General features: G+C 47.7%; 2 protein-coding genes across 3 annotated transcripts; one reads left to right on the top strand and one right to left on the bottom strand.

The window, feature by feature from the left end:
- Positions 1–1,613: 1,613 nt before the first annotated feature.
- Positions 1,614–16,105, bottom strand: dmrt1 (doublesex and mab-3 related transcription factor 1). 2 transcript variants are annotated; one of them, XM_037482384.2, is made up of 5 exons: positions 15,890–16,105; positions 14,697–14,859; positions 12,656–12,813; positions 8,911–9,088; positions 1,614–1,753 (listed from the first exon to the last, which is right to left on the bottom strand). In XM_037482384.2, the coding sequence occupies exons 1-5, from the start codon at positions 16,097–16,099 to the stop codon at positions 1,620–1,622; spliced, it is 843 nt and encodes a 280-aa protein (XP_037338281.1). In that variant the 5' UTR covers positions 16,100–16,105; the 3' UTR covers positions 1,614–1,619. The 2 variants fall into 2 exon arrangements, with proteins under 2 accessions (XP_037338281.1, XP_037338280.1); XM_037482383.2 differs by having other exon boundaries at positions 8,911–9,091; positions 15,890–16,099.
- Positions 16,106–17,749: 1,644 nt separating this feature from the next.
- LOC119224858 (cilia- and flagella-associated protein 157-like) lies at positions 17,750–21,145 on the top strand. The gene is given in 9 exon segments (XM_062562196.1): positions 17,750–17,916; positions 18,370–18,641; positions 18,754–18,907; positions 19,015–19,282; positions 19,394–19,515; positions 19,857–20,001; positions 20,426–20,534; positions 20,605–20,728; positions 20,845–21,145. Coding segments are annotated over 9 exon segments (1,440 nt in total). The 5' UTR covers positions 17,750–17,752; the 3' UTR covers positions 20,927–21,145.
- The last annotated feature ends 143 nt before the right edge of the window (positions 21,146–21,288 follow it).

Here is a 21,288-nt window from a genome sequence, read left to right as displayed (position 1 = left end):
GCGCATGATTCACGGAGGCCGAGGCAGCTCAAGGAAAACCAATCGTGTGACACTGTGCCGCGCTACAGAAGGACGGGCGAGGGGGGCAGCCGTGATAAAAGGGCCTTCCTTAACTAAACTCGTAAAGCAGGGGGGGGGGGGGGGGGCAATAAAGCTCAATCTCCTGTGAAATCCAATTAAGTCATTATCTGACTGATTGTATCTTTAATTGAAAACAGAAGTGACAGTAAATTTCTGTGATATATCAGGATCAATCGATACTGCCGCACAGTCTGCTCTCAGGAGGTGATTTATAATGCAGGGGGGGGGGGGGGGGGGGGGCTTAGAGGTAACTCCACATTCCTCTCTCTAAAACCACTGGTGGATGAAATTAAGAGTAAGTGCGTTTCATAACAAAACAAGATGGTCACGTTATTGATTCCAACAGATGGGGCAGAATCCAATGAATGTTCCCGCAGCGCGGCACAAAGAAAATACAAGTAATGTTCTTTGTCTGTTTTATATCGTTCTCTCCGTGGGTCGCATTTACACTCCATCACTTCGGAGCGTTTTTATTCCCCTAAAACTTGTAGCGACATAAAACTCCAGGACTCCAAATGACTTTTAGTTGCTGTCGCGTTCAAACGCAAACGCAAATAAAACACAAGAGTACGACGCGGCGGCTTCACAGAGGCAGCGAGGTCTGAGCCGTTTTCTTTTTAATTAAACACTGAAAACAACATCTCAACATTCATTTCATTAGTTCATGAAGTAAAAAAACAACACTTTGAATGGTGGTAATTACTCACAAAAACACTGTGACCAGGTATTTTATCTGTTATAAAGACGACAAACTGATTGTTCTCGTGTGATTAACTGATTTAGAAAACAACAAACAGTGGCAGCTACGCAGATCCCAACAGTCTAAAAGATTTAATTCAATTTAAGAAGAATAAAATCTACAAACCCCAAACATTTCAGAAGCTTTAAACCTTCAGGTTCAGGCGCTGAAAAAAAAGGCCTAAAATGAAGATGATGATCAAAGAGGTGGCTTCGTCGACTAAATGTTTCAGCTCTACGCATCGCTGGAACATTCAAGGGAGCGAAGATCAGAGAGCGACAGCTTAAAAACGCAGGGACATGATCCACGTCTCTGCAGGACGACGTCCCCACGCCTCCCAGCTGATGCTTCGTTGGGATGAAAAAAGGGGGTTTTAAGGGATTTAAAAAGGCTGAGGATGAAGGAAGCCTTATTTCTCATAATCAGATCCATGCGTCTGGGAGAGAAAAGACGCGTCGTAGAGAGAGATTTAAAATTTAAATTCAAGTATTTGTTGGCCCGATATTCAAGAGACTTAAATTGTTTTGAAACAACCATCATATAAAACCTCACTTGTAATATATTTGTGTACTCTTTTGTCTAAATAAGTGCTCGGGATGTGATTCCATTAACTATAGAAATACTTAATAGTTTCTATTATTTAATAATCAGGAGACGTATTTGTGGCACGTTTGACCCGTGGATTCTGCGCGGTGCTCCTTTCTGAGACCTTTTGAACGCTGCTGAACCTCAACAAAAACACACCAGAACCCAAGAGAAGAACCAGCGGCGCCCCCCCCCCCCCCCCCCTCGGCGCCGCTCACTTGGCGGCGTTCCCGTCGCCGATGGAGGCGAAGGCGGGGGCCTCGCCGCCGGCCTCGCACTCGTTGCCCATGACGGACCTGCAGGTCATGGCGGGGTCGTGGCCCGCCGTGGTGCTGCTGGGGGAGAAGGCTGCAGGGGGTGGGGGGGTGGGGGGGGCAGAAGAGCAGAAGAAGAGTTGCTTCTTAGTTACGGAGAACAAGAAATGAAGCTCAAAGCTCCTGTCCCCCCTTTCAAGGTCATTAATGTGATGAAGGCCCTCAAAAGCCGTAAAAGACGCTGCGAGGCGAGTAAATAAACGAAGTCAAAGGCTCCTCGCCCGACGCCACGCTTTGATGAATCCTCGCCATTTATAGCAAATGGCATCAGTCAGCGGAGACGCCGCCTCCTCTGACACGGACGCCCCCCGCTCTCCACGGGGGGGGGGGGGGGGCACATGGGACGGTTGAAGACATTCCTCCTTTTTTTAATGCTTTCATCAGAATAAAAACGTAAAAACCGAAGGGCTTTGAGAAAGTTGTGATGGAAACGATTCCAACATTTAATTCATTGAGACCAGATGATTAATTGGTCCAGAAAGAAAATGATCTATAGATGGAGCGATGTTGAAACCAATCATTAGTTATCGCTGATCATCAGAGAGACTCAAAGGTGTTCAAGGTGTCTCAATATGAAAAACACGTTCATGTTTAAATGCGTCTGAACAAACACTCGTTTTCACGCCGTCGTCGACTTCAACGAAAGCTGATGTCCTGCTTTTTGCCCAAATCCTCAAACTCCTTGATTCGCCTCCTCATCCGTCTCCCTCTCTCCTCCTCAGCAGCAGCAGCAGTGGTGGTGGGAGGAGGGAGGAGGGAGGAGGGGGGGGCAGGAGGAGTAATTTCTCTCCTCATTAACTTCCTGATTGGTTTCGGACTCCGATTCCTGCTCCTCTGCAGTTTGTCACCAATTCCAAACTGGCAGCCCGATCGTTAACACTAATGTTTGTGTAGCTAAGTGCAGCTCGGTGGGGGGGAGGGGGGGGCACGCTGTTCAATCTGTGATGTGTAATTAAAGGGCTGGAAGCAAACTGGAGAAGTTTAAATCAGCAGGTACACGTGTTCTTTGCTGTTTGAATCCGGCTGCAGACAATTAAACAATTAGCAGCTTCATTTTATCGTCGCGTCGTTTCTGCGGAATGAATCCGTCAGAACGTCAAAGTGAGCCTTTGAAATTCCCCGTTTGGTTGAAAGAATATTAAAGAGTTAATGGATGAGCGTCACCCCCCCCCCTCCTTAAAATAACACTTGAAAAGTGTTTTTTGCAACCATACAACAGGCAGAAGAAGAAACTGGAAGCTGTTTGGAGGGAGTTGATTCTGCAGAGTGAACTTTTGCCCTTTCCTCAGTCACTCGGCACTATATAAGATTTCCAAACTATTAAACAGTCTTTGTGTGGAATAACAAAAGGAAGCTTTTTTTTTTTTTTAAAACCTCCCACTTGTCCTGTTAGGAGAAGGGAGGGAGGGGGGAGGGGGGAGGGGGGGGGGAGTGAATGGAGGTGCAATCATTTCAAGATGGGAACAAAAGCCCAGATGTGAGCGCAGAGACGGTAATTCAGCCCGATGCAGCGGGATAAGCTTCACACAGCGCTCATAGGGGCAGATAACACTTACGTAAACACACCCTCTGCACCAAACTTTACAGAATATCATCACTACATGGAGATGTAAGTGAGCAGCAGTCAGCAGCTTCTCTGTTTATCAGATTCGATCCTCCACAGAGTTGGAAATGAACTGGTGAAGGGTTTTAATGACGAGGTGAAGGGTGTGAAGCCATGTCCTGGTTTTATTGTTCCAGCGTCTTCTAGTGGAAGCTGCAGATTAATAAACACATTCAAACATCTCGTTTAGCTTTTCTCCACCATTCAGTGAACCAAGAGTTCATCAAATCAGATCAAACCAGATTAAAAGGGATTATGAACGTCACATTGAGTGTGAATGAGAAGGAGAACAAAAACGATTCCCCGGGGGGCACGACAGCGCTCGCTGCATCGCCACGGGAACGGAACCCCCCCCGAGGAATGAAGAGTTGCCCGTCACATGACAAGGTTAAAATGATACGAGCTGCGTCTTTAACAGGAAGAAATCAGCCCCGGTGACCGAGGACGCCCCCCAAAGCCCCCCCCCCCCCCTGCAGGAACGACCGCCATCATCATGCAGCAGCACCTGAAGGTGCTGACGGTGTTCACCCCCCCCACCGAGCCTTCACACGCATCCTTTGGGCTTGAAGTTGAATCCAAAGCCTTCCAACTTTTAACAAATAACCACGTCACATGACCCACGAGGAGGAAACCGGCCTCCGATTCGCTGATTTACCTTTTTGTGCCAAAAAAACAAACAAATCTATTCTGAGCTTTTTCCAAATCCACCAAAAGCCGTTTTTTCCCTCTCAGACGACTTTAAAGCAACGCGCTTCAATGGCAGAAAGTGAACAACGAGTCAAACGATGCCCCCCCCCTCGAAGATGTGCCGTGCAGTCTGTTATGCAGCCATTACTGGGGGAGGTGGAGGGGGGGGGTCAGAAAACACTTAAACGCTCATTACTGGTTCTCTGTGGAGCGGAGGGCTGACAGAAGGCATCGGTGTCAGAGGGGGGGGGGGGGGTGTGGGGGTGTGGGGGGGGTCAAAGGCTAATTAAGCACAGAAGAACCTTTGCTCCTGCATTGTTAACCAATCTGTCCTCGGTGGAGATGACTGCCGCCGCGGTGCTGAATCTCCATCTGAGCCACGGCGCCCCCCCCGCCCCCCCCCCCCCCGTCAGTCCCTGAGCGTTATGGGCGTGCAGTAATGAGCCCGGTCGATACGCGCGGTTCCAAACCAGAGATCCACTGTGAGCCGACAGGGTAAGAAAAATGCCGAAGTAAAGGACACAGGGGGAGTGAAGTGCCCCCCCCCCCCCCCCCCACTGTGTTTATCGGAGGCGTTCAGCTGCTGGAGGGAAAGCGACTACGGGACCACGATGAGGGAGGAAAGTCTTTGTGTGCGTTTAGAGACCCAGATTACAGATTACTAACTTCTGGTTATTCTGCATTATTTCTGACAGAAATTCCTCTAAATTTGTGAACAAAACCCCACTCAAACCCCCCCAAAGATCTTTGTTTACATACCAGCTTTACACCAGATTTAACTTTAATGTAAAGTGCTTATTTCAGCATTAAATGAATCCTAGCATTTATTTGGGGATGTATAGCAGCACGCTGTCAACAGTAAGCCATTCATACAGATATGAGGATTCATGCTTTAAATCGACAAATCTTTACTTCAGTTGTGAAAAGGTCGAACAACCAGATGTTCACTCCAGATGTTCTCCTTTCCTCACTCATTACAAAGAGTCGCTGGATAAAAGGCATCGGGTGCTTTGTACTTTTGTCTGTATATCAGAGCCGAGCTAACGGAAACATAAATGTGTCAATCTGCACGATTCAAAGAGGATCAAAAAGGATTTTGTGTCTCCGGCGGTTAATGGCGCTGCAGCTTTCCACGCAGGACGTAAAGGGAAGCGACTTAAAGTTAAGAGAATGATGGCTCACATCCTCCCTCACAGCTGGACGGACAGAGGGGGAAATGGAGTGAAAGAGGAAGAGGACGAGGAAGAGGACATAAACTACACCGCCCGGCCATTTAATGTGTGTGCGGCCTGAGGCTGGGTAAATGGCGGTGTTGTTCAACACGTTACGCGCTGCTCGTGCCCCCCCCCCAGCAGACAATTACAGCGGCGTTGAGCCCGTCCAGCGGGCCCCCCGCAGGCTCTCCGGCCACTTAGCAGCACAGCAGGGACGGGAGGACAACCTGCCGGGGTTTTGTTTTTGTGAGAAAAGGTGAAGAAGAACAAGTGAAAGCTGTTCATCGCGTGGAGGAAGATGTTCCTCTAACGACGGTGCACAGAAGGCACATCGATGTGTGTAAACCCTTCACACCTGAGACGCCACAACGTGACAACACACGCTCAGAAACACCTCACCACACAGAGTGCATGCAGGGGGGGGGGGGGGGGGTGATGCTCGCGTCACGTCAGCGACCGAAGGAAATGAACTCTGCTACACGACATGAAACAGCACTTCCTTGGGAGAGGTCACCTCTTCAGCTGCAGGTACCAATTTGTTTCGGGTTTAATAAATCCAAAAGAGCGAGAGGCCTTTCTGACGTCCCCAGAACGAGTGTGGCCTCGAGTGTGTGTGTGTGTGTGCTCATGTGTGTGTGTGTGCAGGGGGGACTTTCTGTACTCTAAAGTGTGTGTGTGTGTGTGTGTGTGAAGTAATCTGATCTGGAACCAGGTAAATCTCATTTTACACACGAAACAAAGAAACTTAGTGACGGCAATCTCTCTGTTGATTTATCCCCCCCTCCTCCCCCCCCGGAGGAGGCAGACTTTATACGCAGTAACTCACTTTGGGGTACAGTACACTATAGATTGAAGCAAGAGAAAAAAAGAAATCAATAGAATATCATCTAGAAAGATAGTAATGGATTTCTAACTTAATGGGCTCACGCAGGTCTATCGATTAGCAGGATTAACATCTGCAATACCTCAACTTTGTGATTTGCATTTAAATGGAGGCGCGGCGCTGACGCGGCGTTGGTATAGATCTTCTCCTCTGACACAACAACAGGAAGAATGCAAGAAGAAGGACGTGAACGGAAAGTTGTGCCGACAAACTTTGAGCCGTCAGATTAATCCGTGAATCTGGACAAGGACGAGGGAGAGAGAACGTAAAACATGTCTCCTGTAGGACTGAAACAGACATCACTCTTTTTTGGAGGGGGGGGGGGGGGGGTCATGGTGCAGGAGGGAGGGGTGTTTGTGTGTGTGTGTATATAAAGGAGGAGGAGGGGGGGGGGGTTGATGGACTGTGCTGTCACTTCCCGCTCAGCGATTTACGGCGGCGGGGCTGCTGACGGGCGCGGGGCCGTAAACAGGCCTGTGGGGGGGGGTGGGGGAGAGGGAGGGGGGGCGTATTTCACAGAGAGCTGGCTTTTATGAAGAACTAGGGGACGGCTCTGCCCACAGCTCCACCCGACCCGCCGTGACGGATGGAGAAAGACGCATGACAAGCTTCATCATTGTTTGTAAATCTTAACTGTTCCCGCTCACTAACTCCAGAAGGCAATTTTGCGGAGACAGCGGAGGGAGGAGGGAGGGGAGGAGGGAGGAGGGAGGGGGGGGGGAAGAGGAGGAGGAGGAGGGGGAGGAGGAGGAGGGGAAAGGACAGCGTGGCACTCCTGAAGGTTATTTGGATCTCTGTATTTGGCCAACTGATTAGCCGTATCCAGGGGGGGAGATAAATCTGTCGGCCTGCCGTTTGGCAGCCAGGTAGCAAGAGGAGGGAGGGCGGAGCCAAGGTGGGGGGAGGCGGGGTCAAGAGGAGGGGAGGCGGAGCTCCGAGGAGGGCTCGCCGATACATCGTCCAAAGCCAAAAACAGTTCACGGATTAAAAGGGAGGTTTGGCTGCACAAAGAGGATTTATATCCTGCATATTACCCATTAATTGAAAATTAGGTTTTTAGTCGATTAATCAAACTAACAAATATATAAATCTAAAATGATTTTGATGATTAATCAGAAGAAGACTAATAGAAGACTAATACAGCTTCTCAAAGGTGGATATTTGCAGGTTTCAGTCTTCCTTGAGACAAAAGTGGATGCGTTTGTGTACAAAATTGTTTTAATTTAAATACAAACTTCTTCTTCTTAGAAATAATTAACCTCCAAAGGTTTTTGATTGATCAAGAATGTGCTATTGATGATTAAAAAAAACCCATTCTGAACTGATTAACCAACTGAACTCCATGTGAGAATGAATCCTCATGACACTCTGGTTAAGCACCAGTAGAAGAAACAGTAATTCAGACTGAAATATGAACAAAAATTTAAAAAGCTCCTGTGCCCCATGAGTTAAGATGAGGAGCTCATGATGAGGAGCTCATGATGAGGAGCTCATGATGAGGAGCTCATGATGAGGAGCTCATGATGAGGAGCTCATGATGTGGAGCTCATGATGAGGAGCTCATGATGAGGAGCTCATGATGAGGAGCTCATGATGAGGAGCTCATGATGAGGAGCTCATGATGAGGAGCTCAGCAGAACAACACGCTGATGAGACTTCAGCTGATAAGGAACGATTTAGAAAAACGTCAAGGACGCAGTGCAGGACACAAATGCATCCCATAATGCCTGAAAACTAAGCAAATTAATGTAAAACAGGGACTATCCAAGATGCTTATCTTTGCAAGTTGTTACTGATGCAAAATTCAAGAGAATGACTCTGTTTTATTTAGTTTTAGTGTTTTTATGTGTTGTGGATTTGGACTTTTCATCACTATTACGTCAGTTTTCTCTCTCTGATTCATCTTTCTTTATTGCATGAACACTTTAGAACAAAATGAATAAAACACGCGTTTAGACGACGTGTTTCAGGTAAAATATTGTGTCCCTTTTAGAAGGAAGGAAAGGGTTTAAAAAGATAAAGACGGATTCAGGTGGTTTGGATCCGACTCGACGCTGAACGTGGGACCACCCACAGGGAGCGTTGTCATCTTGTAATGGAGCGTGGAGAAGGTGGGGGGGGGGGCGTACCTGGGTCCCTCACAGGAAACGTACAGGTGAAAGTCATGAAGAGATGCAGGTAGGAGGGGGAGATGTCAGCACTTTATTCCTCTGAAGGATAATATTTGTTTAACAATATACGAAACCCTTTCTCTTTAACTTTTTTTAATTGATTTTAAAAATCAGGAACACCATTAAATGAAATACGTTCAATGAAGAAAAGCTTTTTTGGCGACATTCTTTTTTAAATATTTTTGGGGGCCTCCCTATCTCACATCTGGCTCCCAGCGAGCACCTACGCACATTCCACTGCGCCGAAGGTATTGAGCAATGCGCACAATCTGATTGGCCCCCATCGGCAGCCGTGCTCAGCAGATTCTAATCTCAGGGGCCAGAGATCACATCCACGTCATCTCCACACCAAACAACAACAACAACAACAACAACAACGCAGAGCAGCAGTCGGCTCTTTGTTTTTGTTTTTTTAACTTTGAAGGCTTCCAATTAGGTACAAAAGATGCGTTGTTTTAATTGCGTGAGTGACTGAGAATGAGAAGTTTAAACAGTAAGAATAAGTGAAAGTGAGAAAGCTTCACTTTGGATGAATTTCATCAATGTGCTTAAACACACGTTTTGATGAATCCTGGGTAAAACCTGGGGGTCGAGGAGCGTGTGTGTGTGTGCATGTGTGTGCGTGTCACTCACAGGCCGCCATGGCCTCAGAGCAGTTGATGTTGTTGTTGTCGTCCAGGCTGAAGAGGGGCGGCACGCAGGTGGTGGAGCTCAGGCCTGGGGTCAGGTAGGTGGCTGCTGGGTAGTAGGAGTGCATGCGGTACTGGGAGGACACGTTGTGGCTGGACAGGCGTCCCTCGGCGTGAGGCATCTGCTTCACCACAGAAGAAGAAGAAAAGAGAGACGTTTGACGTGAGCGGTTCGTTCCTGAGTCCTTTAACGAGTCGTTTGATGGAGGGTGCATCGCCATGGTTACTGAAGCCCAACGCCAATCGGCTCAGGTACAAAAGCAAAATATCATTGAAAGATAAAAGACAGCTGGACTGAGAATGTGTAAATTAACAGATCAATAATATCACTGAGTGCTATTCTATAATTACATCTCAGGTATTTTGCTCAAATAACGTATTCTCATGGCTTCTGTGAGTTCGACATGTCTGAATATGAAATTATAAAACGTGTGTTTGATCATGCGTGTCACGTGGTGTCATGTGAGGTGATGACGAGCGAGCAGGAGCCTTCGTTTGAATGAACGCACACACACTTCTTCACTTCTTTAACTTAACATCAATCACCCGAGGTTTGAAGAAGCTTTGTGACTTCTCACATCTTACTTTGCCCAAATCAGGATTTAAACTGAGCAAATAAAACATGTTTTTTTTTTAAATGAGTGAAACATATGACCCTCAGAATTTAGTTTGCAACCTAAATGCTCCGCGCCGCCCTTCACGTTCATATAGAATTAGCAGTCCGAGTCTCCGTTAACGTGCGAGCCGACCCTCGCCGGCGAGGCCGACCGCGCCGAGGCTTTTTCAATTTCACTTTTATGGAATTTGATTTCTGTCGCGGCTGCAATATGTCACCCGCGTTGTCCGCGCCATCAAGTCCGCGACAGCTTTATAAACCGTTATTTAAGCTACACTCTGCTGCTGCATTAGGCCGTGAAAAATACAACAGAGATTGGACCCGCCGCCACCGGGCGGGACGCGGGACGCACGGCGAGCTAAACTGACGTGGGGAAAGTTGCTCGTAGTCGCTTTTTTTTCAGTCATCTTTGAATTGCGCTTTAAATGAGTCAGTAAATTTAAAAAATATTCAGAGGTCCGAGCCCTTCTTCCACCACTGTTGACATGAGTCTGTGTGTGTGTGTGTGTGTGAGGGATCTTCGCACACACACACCAAACAGGCTCTATGAGCAGCCCCCCCCCCCCCCTCCTCATCACTTCCCTTCTGCTACTGAACGCAGCGGCCTGCACAGACGGGGCGTCACGTGTTGTTGACATATTGCTCGACCTCTGGCCGCTGAGTGAGCGCCTCGCTTTCTGCACCGCGAGGCGCCGCTGAGTCAGTGTCCGAAAAGGGGTGAAAAGGAGAGAAAATCCAATCTCGAGTCGCTGAAGCCGCGACCTCGCAGCTCGTAATCTGTGCGGTGTTACAGATTAGCACAGAGGCGGCGGCTTAAGGCAGTGACAGCGAATCTGGGGGCGTTTCTGCATCTTTCGGGGACTATTTGAGCTCAGGTTCATTCTGAGAGGCGTTCTGCAAAAAAAAAAAATGTATAAAAGTATTTTCACGGGACAGAACCTGAGAACGAAAACAAATCTTCTGGGGGAAAGCGCGGCCTCCTCCCTCTCGGCCCACTGGCTGACCTGCAGGCTCCTGGGGGGGCTTCTTTACCTCCCTGAGAGGGGCCGCACGCCTTATCTGGCACCATCGCCTGTCTGGAAGCTCGACACCACCCTTATATTCTCCTCATCCACCTGCATGCGAGCCAAGCCCCACTGAGTGCAACGCACAGGAGGGAGGGGTGGGGGGGAAGGGGGGGTGATGGCCTTACACTGATAAAGTCCACAGTGTTTCCTTGTGGGTTTGATTTCGTAGCCCCAAGACCTATATTTCGCCTTATTATGGTAATCACTACTGTTCAGATAAGAAAACTCCTTTAATGGGATTGAGAAGCAAAGGTTCGACTGATAATGGAGCGATGGGTTGAGATCAGACCAGTACGGACTGTGGTTTGGACCTTAGTTTAAAATTCTATTCTGTACTGTTGTTTTATTTGATGTAGCTCACAGTACTGGGCTTTAGTAGTGGCAGATAAATACAGCGATAACTATTTACACGATTAAAAAACGGTACTCGTCGTTAAAACTTGAAACGAGCTTGAGGCTCTACGGCAAGATGAGATAAAATGAGCTTTACTTGTCAAAGTTTGTATTAAAAGATGTATTTAGAAACTCACTGAACAGAAAGTCACAGCCCTGCAGATGGAGCAGAAGGACCTCAGTGATAAGCACCAAAATATGGAGACAGGATCTAGATTGAGTGAATCAAGGATAACTTCAGGTGGGGGTGCAGAGTAGAAGACATTGGATTGTGCAGGTTTAGGACAGGTAAAGGAGACAGACGAGACACAAGGGGAAAGAGTAATAATTATTCAAATTCAGGCCATGAAAAAAACTTCCCTTTCAAGTAATAAACTGTGTGTTTGTGCCGCAATTGAAACTCATCTTTAAATAATGAGCTCAAAAAAAAAAAAAAAGAGGATGAAGTAGTGCCTGAGTTTGAATAACCGCAGCGCGTCGCCCTCTCAACCTGACAACTTCACTAAAAATATCATAAATCACAAAGGAGGATGGCTAAATTATGCTAACGCGTGCTAACTGATTAGCATTAATGTGCTCACTTCCCCCCCCCCGCCCCCCCCCGGAGCACCGAGGCGTGGCCGTGTGCTCCTCCGCCGACAGACAATACCATTAACCTTTGCAATTCAGGCTCTCGCGCCGCACGCCGCCGGGTTAGCGGGGGCAGTGACCCCGAAACGAGATGTTGCTATCGGAGGGGGGGGGGGGGGGGGACACAAATGTTGTCCATGAAGACAGAATCGGCCTCATCCCGGATCACCGCAGAGTTATGGATCTAATCTGCGTCCCGCGGGCTCCCCCCCCATTTTGACACAACGGAAAAGACACACACGTCCCAGCGTAGATCAGTGTGAATGTACAGATGAGGGGCAGAGTGTGTGGGCCCCCCCCCACCCCACCCCCCGATGTGTCCTACGCGTTACAGAGGACGCTCTCATGCATCTCTAAGCAAAACTAAGAAATGAAAAATATCACATGAATCACTAGATTCAGCAACAATCCGATGCCCAGATGTTCAATACGTTACTAAAATGTCAGGTAAGAGGTCTGCTTCTCTTAAACAACAACCTACAGTATTCAAGGTGGACAAATACTCCAAGAGATGTTTTCTAAATGATGAATGAGCTCCGACATGTAACATTCATCCCAGAGGAACGTGCTTCTGGTGTGAATTTGATGCCTCTTGTTCCCTCACACAGTTGAGCTGAGGGTCAAATTACTGAGTTACAAGTTATCCCACCAGGTAAGAAAAGTAAGCCTTGTTCCTGCCGAGGGATTCACAGCTAAGCAGCTTAGCTCCTGTTTCTGAGGCACGAAACACACACTCGTACAAGTGTGTACACACACACACACACACACACACACACACACACACACACACAACACCGGCACAGAGCGGTTCCAGACTCTTTGTTTATAGCTCTTGAATACGACGAGTACGTAACAGACAGATTTCTAACAAATCTGCCTTTTTAATTAGAAACATTGAATATTTGTGGTGCTAGTATTTCAGTGACTGTGGTGGATGTTTAGCAGCAGGGCTTCAGTGTGGCGGCGTGCTGAGTGTCAGTCACCTGGTACTGCTGGTAGTTGTACAGGTTGCTGTAGTAGGTGGGGTAGCGCGAGGGCTGGTAGAAGTTGTAATAGGACGTTTCCAGCAGCAGGTCCGACGATCCCTCGCCGTGAGCGCGGCCGCCAGCCGACGGGCTGGGAGACGCCGCAGAGCGACCGCCTGGACAGAGAGGACAACATGAGAGGACATCACGCCGCAGAGCGACCGCCTGGACAGAGAGGACAACATGAGAGGACGTCACGCCTCACGTTGATGCTCTTTTGATCAAGAAAATCATTTTTTTAAACTTTTTTTTTTCTCATGCCGTCCCATCGGAGCTCAAACCGCTATCGACGGCACCACCTGCAGGCGGGAGGTGTTTTTGACGTCAAAATGAACTGATCCACCACAGTGTCTTACCCTCTCATTCGGGACAAGTAAGACCATCATCATCATCATCATCATCTAATTACTCATGACCCGTTGTTCTTCCCTTATCAACAAGGCCACATTCTTCTCAGGCAGACCCCGATCCGTCGGCTTCACACAAAGAAGACACTGTGTGCAGCGCTGACGCCAAAGATAACGACATTTGTTGTCCGTGTTCCGCTTCATGTTATCACCGTATCATAGAGTGCTCGACTCCTCTTTTTTTTTATTCATTTTTTTTTTCTCCTTCTCTGTTGCCAAGCCAGAGACTTAAAAGTTCCCACTCGCGTGAGCACAAAGCAGGAGGCATGAGCAGCCTTGACCACAGGCTCATTTCCCCCCTCTGACGGTCGCTATCAGGCCGACACGGAACACCGTATCAATGCGTCCGCCTCGCCGGGCCGCCAAGGGGCCCTTTCATGCTGCTGCCCCCCGAAAATCAACTTCCCATGAAGACTGTCTGTGACTGGGCAGATCCATGGAGAAAAAAAAAAGAGTGCTCTCTGTCCTGAACCACTGGGCACAAATGTCACAAATAACGCAATCGTTTCAACAGAATGTGGATTCATTCGGCAGCTAATTTTTTTTTTAATTTAGTCACTGACAGAAACAGTCAAAATGAATGATGTGGTTTCCACAGCCATCCATAGAAAGACAATCTGCTCAACTGTGAAAGTTATCATCCAAATACTTTTAAGAATGTCGGATAGTCACTTTTTCTTCTTCTTCAAATTCCTGAGAATCTGCACTTTAGAAAAATATTTCAACCAACTAATCTGAAGGCGAGATAAGCGGTCTGCTGACGCAGGTCAGACAGCAGGAGATATTTAGCAGAACGCATTCATTTTGAGAATCAACATGACAAAAACTAATTTACTCAAGCCATAAAATATACAAGTCACCGACATTTTAGACTGCGGCGTTGTTATTTTGTTTTGTGTAAAGGCCCCTCAGGTAAAAGCAGATGTGCGTCTTATTAACAGGAGTCGAGGAACGTGCAGGAACATGATGCTCACTGATTATTTGATGGATCATTACACTGAAACGGAACACATTGGATTTACATGTTTACTCGTTAATGGGTTAGACTCCTCGCCTGGTGTCCACAATCGACAGAAGAACCTATTTCATGAGGCTGCAGACGTTGTTTCAGTTATTCCTTACTTCATATTACGATGTGAAAACCTAGAGACACTGCTACAACTGTTGCCTATATAATGAGATGAATCCTCCCATTTGGGATATTGAAAATAATCCCTTAAACATTGTGGAAACAACGGATGATCGTTTTGTTTCAAAGTACTTTGACTTCTAATAACGTTTGGGTAATGGCTGGATAACATGTTTTTAATTAATGATGAATAAATCATTCATATTTAAAATCATCAAGGCTTTTAGATTCAGAAAACAATTGTTGTCTTGTTAATTGCACACAATCCAAGTGTGTGTTCACATTGCTTTTCTATATTTTAGCCTTCAATAGAGAAGTGTGTGTCAATACTTTGATGTGAAGTCTTTCCAAATCTGTTGACTGAACCTCAAAAATAGAACTTTTGCTTTACATGTAATATGCTTTTGCAAGCTAAATATATAGATGTGAATGTCACCGTACTAAAGTGACACACGAGACCCACCTGTGACGGCCAGAGACGGGGAAGGTGAAGGAGATGGTCCCTCCTCAGAGAACAAGCAATCGGCCGCAGCTTCATTCTTCACCATCACGTCGGGGACGGACAGAGCCACCGGACTACAAATCCCAAGCTCCTCTTCCTGGGCCTGCTGCCGCCTCAGGGCCACCTGCAGCGTGATGGATAATAAAACCAACCTCATCACCACCGCACCTGCTAATGAGCGCACAACAGACTCATAATAGTCATAATACATAATACATAATTAAGTGATAGGGATGCTCTCTCAGAAATATAGAATTCTTTTGCCAAATTCTTTAAAAAATACATTTTGTAGTTCTTTATATTTATATTTCTTAATACAGAACAAAGCAGTCTATTAAACGCATAAGATTGAAGTCATATTGATATAAATTCTATTTAGTATAGATGAGATATTTAAATGTACTACTAAGTTGAGTAAGTTGCAAAACACTTATTTGAAGCAAATTTTGTTCTTGTATTAACGAGCAGGAGATAAAAGCTTCAGTTGAGTACATTTGTACTGTTTATTTAACCCCTATTGCGTCCATATCAAATATATTTTAAATCGTTTTTGACAGATATCACTTGCGTAAAGTCAAATTTATATAAAGGATGCATTTAAACAAAGTAGGTCTTCCATCTATTTGAGACATTCACACAAAAATGCATAAATAATTGTATTAAATCCAAAAACAAAGACATCAACGGAGATGTGCAAACATGGTGTTAAAAAGCTACAATCTAGTAACAATGCAAATGACAACAATAAATAAAGAAAATGTATCTGCTCATATTAATGAATATGTATCTGCTCATATTAATGAATATGTGTGTATCAACTTTCTCCAGTGAGCAACAAGTGTAACAAAACATTAAAAACACACGTTAGCTTAACTGTGAAAGCTAAGCTAACGGTAGCTAGGTTTTAAGACACAAATTAAAACGAGGGAAAAACTGCGAAAGTAAACTGACCAACAACAGGTGTAAATAATACAATACATTTTTACCGATATGTTAAAAGAAAAATAAATGTTGTTTTCTCTCGTTTTGACGAGGTAGAAACTGTCAGTTTTGACGTCGAATCTCACCGTTTAAAGCTCGTATTTCCGCGCGCTCAAGCTAACGTTAGCCACAAGCTAGCCGGTTTAAAAAGCGAGGGATGAAGCAGCGGTTACCTGGGCCGCCATCACTCGCTGCCTCTCGGCTATCAGCTTGCATTTGGGACACTGACAGTCCCTCCAGTTGCAGAAGCGCTTGTGTCCCTTCAGGGGCGACACGTAGCCGTGGTTCCTGCAGCGGGAGCACTTGGGCATCCTCGGGGGCTTCGGGCCTTTGGCCGGGGACCGAGAGCCCGGCGGCACCTGCTGCTTCTCGGCGCTGCTCATGGCCGCTGGAAGTAAAAACAATTTAAAAAGCAAACAATAAATAAACAAAGAAACAAACAACAACAAAACGCATCTACCGAGGGGAGGGGGGGAGATAGGGAGAGTGAAGTTGGGTGGGGTGAGATACTTTTTTTTTTGGAGGGGTGCAACGGTGTGTTCGCGTCGGCTCTGCGGGTCAGAAGCCGCGTGCAGGGGCTCCGGAGGCTGGAAGGTCGGCGGCGCTCCCCGCCCCTGATGCTGCGAAGGGTGGGAGGAAACCAGCCGGGACGCGGGGGAGAGAGCTGGGCAGGACCGTGGCCTCCCTCGCTCCCTCACTTCTGGTGGGTTTGGGCTTTTTTTTTCTTTTCTTTTTTTTTTTCGTCCTCACTAGTGTACAAATACTTTTTTTTGCGAGTCAGTAAAATCGAATTGAGTGTTTTAAAAAAAGTAGCTGAATACAAAATAAATGAATTTGCATTAACCAGATCTCCATTTTCAGGGGAAACTATAGGTTGAAAGAAAGTAAACTAAATTAAACCTGGCAGATGTTTTTAAAAAGTCCTTGTAGCTCGAGATTTAAGATCCATCCATGCAGCTGATACCCGATTTACTCCCGACAATTCGTTCTCAAGACTGTGTCTCCATGACAACGAACAATGATGCTTACAATTGTTAACAATAAAACAGAACGCTTCCAGATTTTGAAAGAATATTCTTGTGTAAGTTAACTTGATGTCAGCTTGTTGTCGAGGGCAAAGGATCCAGGAAGCTGCTCATATTGAGTCCATGGTGCTGACTTCATAATGGCAGAGTTCAGTGTGATATTTCTCCCTGGGCTCTTGTTACGCTGTAAGATTTGAACAGCATCCCACTTAAATGCAATTACTGTAGCTTTATTCTCATGAATATGCTACGTGGTGAATTAATGCGATGTTATTAACTTACAGAGCTTGACTGAGGTGCAAGTGAATTAACCTCCACACTGTTCAGTCAGCCGAGTGGATTTATGGGCCCGGAGTGAAGTGAAGTGAGGTGAGACACACACGGGCACCCAATTAAAACCCCTGCAGCCAAAGGGAGGCATTTACGCAGCACTGAATAAATAACTGCTACACACCATTGGCTGAGATCCTGGTGATACAGTTTAATTCCCTCTTTATTGCATATTGTAATAAAGATTATAACGCAGTAATGAAGTCAGCGATTTAATAAATGTAACTTGGGCTTTATGCCGTCCGGCAGCAGCAGACGGGTCAGTGTCCCAAATGAAAAGATGAGAAGCTGACATTAAAAGGCAGGAAGGAAAAAAGTGTGAACAAATAATGTACTTTTGTCGATGCAAAAAATAATCATGCAATACCGGCTCAAACCACCGGAGGGAGCTAGTGAGCTGGAGGGCTAACAGTTGGGTGGAGGAGGTCAGAGGTCACGGCCATGCCACTGGGTAGGTGGGATTATTATTTTTTTAAAGTTAACCTTTTAAAATGGAGTTCGACAATACGAGTGTCAAATGCAATGCTTTAAATAACGAAAACCGCGTGAACGATCCCGCCGGATCCTCAAAGTGTGGATCGGTGAACTCTCCGAGGGGTCCCTGAACGCAGCATTTGCCTAGCGACGGACCAACTCGCCCCCCCACCTCACCCCCTCGCAGGCACCCCCCCATCGGCCCCGATGCCCAAGAACAAGAGCCGCAAAAGCGACGACAAACGAGATGGAGTCAAGAAAACGTCGAAAAAGGACAGTTTGTCCACTGAAGCGAATAAAAGCGTCTCGGAGGACAAAGAGAAGGATTTATATCTGCTTCAGATCCGATATTTGAACGAGCAGCTGGACTGGTGAGGCTTCTCCTTCCACCTTTACTGTCGTCCGCATTGGTCAAAGTTCCTCAAACTCGGATAAAATTTAAAAAAAAATCAGTTCAGATCACTTCAGTAAGTTAATAAAGTACAATGTTGAGGTGTTTTTTCTAAATATTTTGCGGTTTACTCCACCGCAGTTTAAAGATAAAGATCGTACTTCGCGCTCCACTAATTACATTTATTTAAAAGCTACACTGATTTTATACAAATAAAAGTGATGTTTACTCGAGTAAAAGTTTAGCATCAAAACTGAACTTTAAGAGTAATTATTGTTTCAGAATAACAAAAATAAGAATAACATACTGGATGATAATTATTCATGCATAAGTTAACAAATACATGTAGTGAAGTAGAATTATTTCCTTTGATCTTTAGTCAAGTGTCACTGTAAGAACCCTTAAAGATGGTGCCCCCCCCCCCACCCTCCAGGTACCAGGTGAAATGTGAGCAGCAGGAGAAGCAGAAGCAGGACCTGAGCTCTCAGTACGTCACGCTGCAGAAGGAGAAGGACGACGTCGTGGACTTCCTGAAGCGCTGCCTGCTGGAGAAGGAGGCCGAGGCCGAACAGCTGGAGCGGCAGCTGGAGGGTCGGCGGCGGGTCGCCGAGGGCGACGCGGGCGCCCTGCGGCTGCAGCTCGCCCAGCTGAGGACGCAGCTTCAGGACCGGGCCGCGGGCCTGGAGGCAGAAAACGCCGCGCTCGGTGAGACGCGAGCACCATGGTCACATTAGTGAACAGATATCAACCAGGATTATCCACCCGCACATCGTTGTGGGGGGTGTGACCCTCAACCTCCACCCTCTCCTCCACCAAGCGGCGAAGCTGGCCGGCCTGGAGGAGTTCCGGGGGCAGAAGGAGCGGCTGACGTCCGAGGTGGCGTCTCTGCAGAAGGAGCTGGCCCGTCGGGGGGAGCAGCACGGAGCGGCCCTCCACAGCCTGGAAATGAAAGGCCTGCTGGAGAAGAAGAGGTGGAGGCTTCTGATCAGTAAAGGAAATGAACCAAAGTCCAATCATCTGTCAAAAGGCTCAGCGTGAAATGACCTCCCCCCCCCCCTCCCTCCCTCCCCCCCCGAAGGTTGCACAAGGAGATGGAGACCCACGTGGCCTCCTTGGCGGCAGACGTCCAGCACCTGGTGGACCAGAAGGTGCCCGAGACGACCAGGTCGGCCCTCCGGGAGAACGCGGAGGTCAAGGCTCGGCTGGGTCAGCTGTCGCAGCAGACGCTGTCCCTGATGGGGGACAACTCGTCCCTGCGGGAGCGCCAGGCCCGGCTCGGCGTGGACGTGGACATCCTGGAGCAAATGCTCAAAGAGACGTCCCGCCAGAGCTGCGTCCGCAAGAAGGTGAAGGGAGCGGGTGGGAGTGGTGGGAGTGGGGGTCAGGTGGGACGCCGCAGGCAGACTAAGTGTGTGTGGGGGTGTGTGTGTGAGTGTGTGTTGTCTTCCCTCCGTCAGGTGGTGGAGCAGCTCACAGAGAAGTGTCGGCAGCTGCAGGCGGAGCTGACGGACCGGAGGCGGGACCTGGAGCGGCTTCAGGCCGAACACGCCGGCGCACTGGCCGAGACGGAGGCCCTCAGGTCGGCGTTTACTCCGCCCCTCCCCTCCCGTCCCCCACCCCCCTCGTCCTCCTGTCACTTCACTGTTAAGAGCTGAAGACAACGCGTCCACTGGAACATAAATGCTAAACTATAACCCTTTTTTAAATGTGGACAGAACAAGTGAGAAAGGTATTTGATGTTGTTTTCTTCAACCCGTTTGAAGTATTTTGAAAGTTCCCATAAATAAAATCCAGTGAAATTAGAAATACATAAAGTCACAAAGACTCTCACCGCAGTCGGAGCTCGTCCAATCAGAGGACAGAAGCACAGCCTGAGTCTGTCCAGTGTTGACCTCACAAAGACGGCGTGTGCGTCCTCAGGCGGGACCGGGCCTCGCCACCCGGGAGCCGAGCGCCGCCGCCGCCGCGCCGCCTGCAGGCCGAGCTGCTGGAGGAGAGGAGGAGGAGCAGCAGGATGAAGAGCGTCATGCGGGGTGCCGCTGCGGCGCTGAGGCGAGCCCTGATGGTGAATCAACACGGAACATCTGGAGCATCTGGGGCCACCTTCACCTTAAATGATTGCTTTGTTGCAGTGGAAAGTTGTGTGAAATACATTTACGCAACGTCCACATTTATCGGTCAAATAACTCGTGAAATTATTTTTATTTCATAAACAATTTTCTTTAAATAAAAAATTTGAGAATGAGATTCATTTTTAGTTTTAATGTGTAGGAGATGAATGATCTGCAGTTGTGCTTCATGAAAGGAACAGAAGCAGAATGTTCAGACGGAGCGCTGGAATGATGTAGTAGATGTGACGTGACCTCTGCTCCCTGCAGGATGCCCCATCAGCCCAGCAGGAGGAGCAGCAGCAGGAGGAGCAGGAGGAGCAGCAGCAGCAGGAGGAGGAGCATCAGGAGCAGGTGGAGCACTCTTCCGTGAGCTGGAAGCTTCTTATGGAGAAGCTGCTGGTGGTGCTGGACTCCACCGCTGAGGGGGACCAGCTGGACGAGCCGCTGACCTCCGACCCCTCGGCAGCCAGGTGACCGGACGACAGCCGTTGCTAGGCAACAACAGCGGCCTAGCTTCCACTCACCGCCCGTCTTTGTCCTCTTTGGTCTCCACAGAGCGCCGAGCGGGTTCCAGTTGGCCCGCTACAGGCCGGGCGACCTGGGCTTCGTGCCCCCCCCGGCGCCGAGGCACCGGCCCGCGGGCTGCAGGACGGGAGCAGCCGGCTCCGTGGAGTTAAAGAAGTACGTGTAGGAGTTTAAGTTTTTTACAAATATAAACTCAATAACGTGGTTCCAGAACAGGCCTTTGATACAGCGAGGGTCTCCGGTGTCACTGCGCTCGCTCTCCGTCCCCTCAGGAACCCGTCCAGATCCTTCAAGCAGACGGACCCAGCCGTCAGGCTTCAGACCGGCAGGAAGCTCCTCACGAGACCCAAATAGCACCACCAGACCCTCAGTACACGTCCACCTTTAATCAGAGGGCCACACCTTAGAAATAAGGATTTCTGAGAATGAGTCTCCCATGAATTCAACTTATGTTTATTTTTTTTTTAAATCACAGTCTCACTAAAAGGTGGAAGATGATCATGTGGACAATGCAGAGCTTATTAACGATTAACTACCGTTTGTGTTTTTTGATGAGCAACAAACTTTCCCATATTTCAGATGCAAGAACCAAGTCACTGAGAGTCGCTGCAGAATTAAATAATCATTCTACTCCAATAATGTCTCTGTAGATGCAGTTTTTTTGTTGCATCCAGCAACTTTAATGATTCATGTCATTCATAATTTATTTGTTCTCA

The sequence above is a fragment of the Pungitius pungitius genome, chromosome 5, assembly GCF_949316345.1.
Source record: "Pungitius pungitius chromosome 5, fPunPun2.1, whole genome shotgun sequence".
Taxonomy (NCBI): Eukaryota; Metazoa; Chordata; class Actinopteri; order Perciformes; family Gasterosteidae; genus Pungitius; species Pungitius pungitius.
This window is presented reverse-complemented; position numbering and strand designations above follow the sequence as displayed.

Bases quoted from the DNA above. Each gene is read 5' to 3' on its own strand.
- dmrt1 (XM_037482383.2), bottom strand. From the start codon at position 16,099: ATGAGCAGCGCCGAGAAGCAGCAGGTGCCGCCGGGCTCTCGGTCCCCG. The intron at 14,860-15,889 runs GTAACCGCTGCT...ATCACGCTGCAG, and splicing joins AGCGAGTGATGGCGGCCCAG to GTGGCCCTGAGGCGGCAGCA. The intron at 12,814-14,696 runs GTGGGTCTCGTG...CTCTCTGTCCAG, and splicing joins CCCGTCTCTGGCCGTCACAG to GCGGTCGCTCTGCGGCGTCT.